The 7581-nt window shown below is 44.8% G+C and overlaps 1 protein-coding gene across 2 annotated transcripts in view; it reads left to right on the top strand.

Annotated features, from left to right (window-relative positions):
* Positions 1-5603: 5603 nt before the first annotated feature.
* The window catches only part of rims1a (regulating synaptic membrane exocytosis 1a), a 123940-nt gene continuing 121962 nt past the window's right edge, over positions 5604-7581 (top strand). For both annotated transcript variants that reach the window (XM_080869341.1, XM_080869340.1), the window contains exon 1: positions 5604-6134. In XM_080869341.1, coding sequence (XP_080725467.1) covers positions 5974-6134 — 161 coding nt within the window. In that variant the 5' untranslated portion in view covers positions 5604-5973. The remainder of the gene's footprint in view (positions 6135-7581) is intronic.

The raw sequence follows: 7581 nt of genomic DNA, 5'->3' as shown, positions 1-7581 counted from the left end.
CTGTTAAAAGAAAAATTACTGTTTCTACAGTACGTTGAGTTCATGTCAACCATACAAGTCCTTACAGTGGTACCATGTCAATCTGAAGTCAGTCTGATTTTGCATTTCAGAGTAAATGCTCTTTGACTTTGTCTGTGTGACCTTACTTTTCAGTGACTTCAGAATGCTGTTAAAAGGAAAATCCCTGTTCTTATGGAATAATTCCACTTTAAATCCATAACATACTGCCTCAAAGCTGCACACTGTCAAAATCAAGTCTTTCTGGTCTTGGATTTAAAAATAATTCCCTTTGTAAATGTTTTTATATGCAGTTTGGTTTCTTTATTCAGAATGATATTACTATGAATTATAAGATACTAGCAATTTCAACTTGATTTTACTTCACCTTTTATGATTTGATTCAGTCATAATCAAATGATTCTGATTTTGTATTTCAAAATGAAAACCTTCTGATATATTTAATATCAAAAGCACTCAGGTCATGTGACAGGGAAGAACTGATGAGTATCAAACATATTTAAGGGTAAAGGTACTGAAATTTAACAACTGATACAACAGAAGACTGGAGCTCAATTGGCAGTTAAAAAGCATGAAGGATGTGTGGAAAGGAATGAAGATAATTACTGTGACTAAGGTGAGAGGCAGTCAGTCAGCAGCCTGAAGAGAGAGAAATGAGGTGAACAATTTTTTCAGCTGGTTCAGTTTGCAACTCTACTGGCTCTTCCACCCCACACTCTGGCCTCCAAACATCACTAATGTCTTTGATTATTCCCTGAGTAAACTTTGTGGCTTTAAACCTGCAAGGAAGGCTACAGGTTATGGTGGTATCAACCACAGGGCTCTGCTGACTCACCTACAGTTTCTTGCAAAAGTACTGGGCCCCCTTGAACTTTTCCACATTTTGTCACATTACAGCCACAAACATGAATCAATTTTATTGGAATTCCACGTGAAAGACCAACACAAAGTGGTGTACACGTGAGAAGTGGAACGAAAATCATACATGATTCCAAAACGTTTTTACAAATAAATAACTGAAAAGTGGGGTGTGCGTAATTATTCAGCCCCCTGAGTCAATACTTTGTAGAAACACCTTTTGCTGCAATTACAGCTGCCAGTGTTTTAGGGTATGTCTCTACCAGCTTTGCACATCTAGAGACTGAAATCCTTGCCCATTCTTCTTTGCAAAACAGCTCCAGCTCAGTCAGATTAGATGGACAGCGTTTGTGAACAGCAGTTTTCAGATCTTGCCACAGATTCTCGATTGGATTTAGACACCAGACAGGTCAGGGATAAAGTTATTGAGAATTTTAAAGCAGGCTTAGGCTACAAAAAGATTTCCCAAGCCTTGAACATCCCATGGAGCACTGTTCAAGCGAGCATTCAGAAATGGAAGGAGTATGGCACAACTGTAAACCTATCAAGACAAGGCCGTCCACCTAAACTCACAGGCCGAACAAGGACAGCGCTGATCAGAAATGCAGCCAAGAGGCCCATGGTGACTCTGGACGAGCTGCAGAGATCTACAGCTCAGGTGGGGGAATCTGTCCATAGGACAACTATTAGTCGTGCACTGCACAAAGTTGGCCTTTATGGAAGAGTGGCAAGAAGAAAGCCATTGTTAACAGAAAACCATAAGAAGTCCCATTTGCAGTTTGCCACAAGCCATGTGGGGGACACAGCAACCATGTGGAAGAAGGTGCTCTGGTCTTTTTGGCCAAAATGCAAAACGCTATGTGTGGCAGAAAACTAACACTGCACATCACTCTGAACACACCATCCCCACTGTCAAATATGGTGGTGGCAGCATCATGCTCTGGGGGGGCTTCTCTTCAGCAGGGACAGGGAAGCTGGTCAGAGTTGATGGGAAGATGGATGGAGCCAAATACAGGGCAATCTTGGAAGAAAACCTCTTGGAGTCTGCAAAAGACTTGAGACTGGGGCGGAGCTTCACCTTCCAGCAGGACAACGACCCTAAACACAAAGCCAGGGCAACAATGGAATGGTTTAAAACAAAACACATCCATGTGTTAGAACAGCCCAGTCAAAGTCCAGATCTAAATCCAATCGAGAATCTGTGGCAAGATCTGAAAACTGCTGTTCGCAAACACTGTCCATCTAATCTGACTGAGCTGGAGCTGTTTTGCAAAGAAGAATGGGCAAAGATTTCAGTCTCTAGATGTGCAAAGCTGGTAGAGACATACGCTAAAAGACTTGCAGCTGTAATTGCAGCAAAAGGTGTTTCTACAAAGTATTGACTCAGGGGGCTGAATAATTACGCACACCCCACTTTTCAGTTATTTATTTGTAAAAACGTTTTGGAATCATGTATGATTTTCGTTCCACTTCTCACGTGTACACCACTTTGTGTTGGTCTTTCACGTGGAATTCCAATAAAATTGATTCATGTTTGTGGCTGTAATGTGACAAAATGTGGAAAAGTTCAAGGGGCCCAATACTTTTGCAAGCCACTGTAGTTGTCTGTCATCTTGAGTAACATTTACAACCTGTTTCTGAAGCAGGAGAAGACACTGCTGTTATGGAACATATTTTGTCTGGTTCCTGTATTGATGAAGTCAACACCATCAGTGTTTAAGAACTATCAACCAACTGCCATCATGTGTGATAAAGGACGATAAAGGACAGGATGAGAGCATGGTGTCTATCTGGGTGTCCATGCTGAAAACTGGATGAACTGGAAGACCAACACAGTAACAATATACAAAAATAGGAAAATGATTTTCATTGCTATAGTATGTTGTGTTTAAATTATTGCATTATCCATGCTGAAGTTGGGCTTATACTTTGAAATTAAATATCAGATTGACTTGACATTGACATAATACCCCTGTGAGGGTGTTAACTTTTCTATGGATTGCAATCAGCCTGTGGAAACAGGAATTTTCTTTTTTACAGAATTCTGAAGTTGTTGAAAGACTAAGTCAAAAAGGAAAAGTCAAAGGGCTTTTACTTTAAAGTCCAAAAGATGACGGCCTAGATATTGATAAGGTACTATTAGAGGGTGTGTCCTGTGGATCTAACGTGTGGAAACAAGACTAACTAATATTTGTTATTATGAGCTAAATGTGTTAATGCTGAAGCTGAAGTCAATCAATGCTGGCCTATGTTTTTAAATCAGATCTTGCTTATAATAATAAGAAACAATCGTATTTTGTAAAAAATGACACATTGGTTAAACAGCTTCAGGACCTGAACAGGTCATTTTGAAATGCTCTGACATCATGTTAATCATGATACATTTGCAGTGTTACACTTAAAAAAATTGTGGTGTCTTCAAAGTCTGAAAAGAAAATAATAATTTTCTGTGTTTTTATTAACTTCTTGTTTTCTTTTACATACATCAAAGACTAAAGACATTTTTAAGCACTTAAAACCTTCCACTCAGTGAGGGTCCAGCCCTCAGTGTAACCGTACTACATTAAACTCAGAGTTTTATGTGAGACAGGTGTGGCTGGATGAACTGTACAGTTAGTCTCCAACAATAATTTACAAAAACATTATTTGACAGTCACTTTAGGCTAAGGCGGGCATGTTTTTGGTGTCTCGTGTGTCAGCGTGCTACTGGCTCTCAACTAACAGCAACAGGCCACCAGTGTGCTGACCGTGGTGCTGAAACAGAAACTGAGTTTACAGTGAGGTCTGAGCTCCTGAGGTTTACAAAGCAACATGCAGAGGTCTTTGAGAGGAACTTAATGAGGAACTTATGGAACTTTGTTTATTTCGGAATAAAAATATGCTTAATAATAAAGCGAAATATATTCTTTTTTTTCTTGCCAAATCTGCATTTCTGGCTAAAAATAGACAAGATGTGTTTCTATATTTAGATCACTGTAACACACGATCTTGTCTCACACAGTTTGTGGGATCTACAGTCCCCATTTGTGGTTTATCTCCCGTATATGAATAGGACAGTTTCGGCAGACCACACATTCTGTAATTAGAGGGTTGCATACTGACATACTGTAAATGTCACCTTATAAGCGTACATATGTGGTAAACCTCACGCTCCCTTCTGAGTGTTTTTCAGCATGGGGAAGTACTGTGTGTAGTGGGAGTAAGGGTTGCTAGAAGGGTAGACAAGGAGGAAAGAAAGGAGAGAGAGAGAGGAAGGAAGGAGGGAGAAAAAAGAGAGATTCGCGTCATCCTAACACGCAATCATTGGTGGGAGAGGAGGAGGAGAGTCCCTGCACTCTTACTGCAAAGGGTTTCCTGCAGTGCTAGAAAAGGGTTCTTTAGCCCTGCATTCATTCATTTAAATCCAGCCTGTGTGTTTTAGATTTCTCCCTTTATATAAGAATTTTGATTCATAATCTTTCTGTCACTGTATTTTTTCTTTTCTGTTCTGTATGAGAAAGCCTGGAAATAACAATGGAAGAAACAGCATCGCTTAGATTTGGAGCCATGGAAGGTGTAAATAGCTCTCATTGTTTACTTGAAGATCCAAACATGATTAACATGCTACTGTAAAGCAGTTATTATATCATAAACATCGTTTAAAAAAACATATTTCTGCCTGCATGCATTGTAATACAATTGTATCTTTGCTGAAGTCCCTTGGTGTAAGCTGTAAATTTGATGTTATGTGTGCTACATAAACTGTATACTGAAAATGGATGAAATGTGAATCCAGTGCACAAATGCCTCCAAACTAAATTCTCTCTGACAGCCAGCAGCGGGCAACTCATTTGGTGGGAAAGAAGTCTGGTTGTATGGGGGTCCACAGGAAAATAGTTGTTTTCTGGATCCTCAGTTTTTTGACCCTCAATTAAAGCTCCTTAATGAAATATGAAATGTATCCTAATTAAGTCTAAATGTGGTTTAAACTCTTGAAACAGACAACAAGAATAAATTAAGAGCTACATATAATTATATAGTAATATGTAATAATAGTGTAATAAGCGTAAGATTAGCCCCAACCTCGACTCACTTTTTTAGATAGTTTCCTTCAAAATATCCCGAAGCTACCTTGTTTTTTCTCCCACATTTTAATTATGATTATGAACCGGTATGTAGTGAAAAATACACCAGGACTTTTTGTTTTAAAACACAACGCTACGAATAAAAGGATTCGTGTTTGGATGCAGTCACGCGGCGTTAAACCCGCACAGTGGACCCTTAAAGGAACCCTTTATTTCCCGTGTGTGCTATAGACAGCCGTGAGCGCGCATCTTAACGGTGAGTGGAGCCCCCATTCTCAAATGAGGGCTGCGCACTCCCGCCGTAAGAGGAGTGAACGCGCTCGAGGGGCTGCGGTCCCATTGACTGTTTCGTCTCCCTGACAGCAGCATCAGCGGCGGCGCTGGAAAACAAGAAGTCGCCGCCTCGCCCCGCAGCCAAACAGCCGGCCCCGGCTCACCGAGCGAAGACCTGAGCCGCCTTTGGGGGACCCCCACCCCCCCGCTCCCCCCTCCTCCTCCACCTCCTCCTCCTCTCTGCCCGGCCTGAAGGAAGGAAAAGAGGTCCTCCTCCCGCGAGTCATCATCCCGAGCGAGCGAGCGAGCGGCCGCCGGAGACATGGGCTCCCCGTGAAACGGAGGCGGTGGAGGGGAGAGGCGGGCGGGCGGGCGGTGGGAGGGGGGAGAAGACAGCGGAGCAGCAAGAGGGAGAAGGAGCGGCTAAAACCGGGAACCAAAGCGCCACATCCACCGCTACCACCACCACCACCTCTACTACTACTACTACTACTACCGCAGCTAGCGCCGAGCCCGCTGCCGCCGCCGCCGCCGCCCTGGGTGCCCCCCGCCACCGTCATGGGAACACCGCATCAGATGCTCCAACCGCCGCTTTGTCCGTGGGCCATGTCGTGATCCGTGGGCTCCGCCAGCGGGTTTTCTATCCGTGATCCCGACAGAGGCTAGGAGGGAAGAGGAGGAGGAAGAGGAGGAGGTGGGAGAGAGGGAAGAGGAAGGGGGCAAGGTGGTGGTGGTGGTGGTGGCGGCGGCGGCGGGGAAGATGTTTGCCTCGGTGGGCCCTCGGGGCGGCCCGCGCCCACCCGTCGCCCCGGCCATCCCGGAGCCGGACCTCAGTCACCTGACGGAGGACGAGAGGAAGATCATCATGGCTGTGCTGGCTCGGCAGCGGGAGGAAGAGGCGAAAGAGGAGGCCATGTTAAAGTAAGAGAGGGAAAGCAAAAAGATAGTGAGTGTGTGTGTGTGTGTGTGTGTGTGTGTGTGTGTGTGTGTGTGTGTGTGAGAGAGAGAGAGAGAGAGAGAGAGAGAGAGAGAGAGGAAGACTAGACCTGGGCAGTTTCCATTCTGAAGTCCATGAAAGTCTGCTCTGTATGGACACAATGTGACAGCTGCAGGACCCGTGCTGCAGGACTCCACTGTATGTGATCATGTATGCATGTGTGTATGTGTGTGTGTACATCCTGCAGGTCCCTCCACACACTCACTCACAGGCCCACGTAGCCTGCAGCTCTGTGCCGGAGGAACCTCATAGGCTTTAGTCCATGCATGTCCAGTTCACAGATTTGGAACGCTCCTGTGGGCAGGCCCGTTGGATGTGAGGGCTCAGGTGTAACTTGTTAGGGGAGGGAAGAAGAAGAAGGGAAGGGGTGTGTCACCCAGCAGCAGCAGCAGCATCCTCCCAGATGAATCATACACATTTCTCTTCTGCACTTCTTTCCTTGAGATTGTCATCGTCACCCAACGCCACTGCCCGAGTCAGGTGGAAAGTATTTGTACTTCCCCTGAAATATTTCAGCAGGAAATTGCAGGAGGCTCAGTGAAGCCTGGCGCTGAGAATAGTAAAGCCCTCCCTGTTGGCTTTTATCTGTGCAGCATCCATCTCAACAGCTGCTGTTCTCAGCTCTGGGGTGCGGTTGAGCCTTTCCCAGCCTTATGCACTGTATGTAGGCCAGTGCTCTTGCAGCAGACATCACACAGGCTGTTAAAGAAACAGTGGGCCTCTAGCAGGGAAGGAAAAGGTGCCTGTGTCATGTTATTTTGAATCAAGAGTGACTTACATCGCTGTGTGTATCCTACCTCTTCTCTCCCACATTAAATGGAGAAAAGTCTGCTCCAGTTTGTTGCAGCAATCGGCGCAGGAACGAACCTATATGTTCACCCCCCCTCCACCATCCCCCACACTCCTTACCCCCCACCCCCAGGACCAGAAAATGCATCAAGTTTAAGCGACGCCTTTTCTCATGTTTTCTGCACGTTATGCACGGGAGCCGCACGCATGCATGTACAAAGAAAGGCAGAACGACCCACCTAAGAGAGGCGCTCCTCAAGCTTTACGTCCCTGTTCTATTTTAAGCCCTCTGTGCAGAACGATGGCCCAGCACTGGAACGGAAGATCGATTCATTGCTTCTAAAGAAGGAAATGTCCAGTATATAGCTGCGGCCCTAAGTGGTTATGCATCATTTTCAGTGATGTATTAAAGAGCTGTGGATTCACTCATGTCATAGTGAGGAAGCTGCGGATAAGGCTGTCAGCACACACATGTCCAAGCCTATATAGGCTTCAGCACTGTTTCCTCTCACCAGTGTTTGGATTGAGTTAGCAAAGCAGTGTGTATGTGTGTGTGTGTGTGTGTGTGTGTGTGTTTGTGTG

Source organism: Rhamphochromis sp. 'chilingali' (genome assembly GCF_963969265.1).
Source record: "Rhamphochromis sp. 'chilingali' genome assembly, chromosome: 20".
NCBI lineage: Eukaryota > Metazoa > Chordata > Actinopteri > Cichliformes > Cichlidae > Rhamphochromis > Rhamphochromis sp. 'chilingali'.
Note: the sequence above shows the minus strand (reverse complement) of the source record. Positions and strands in the feature narration are given on the sequence as shown.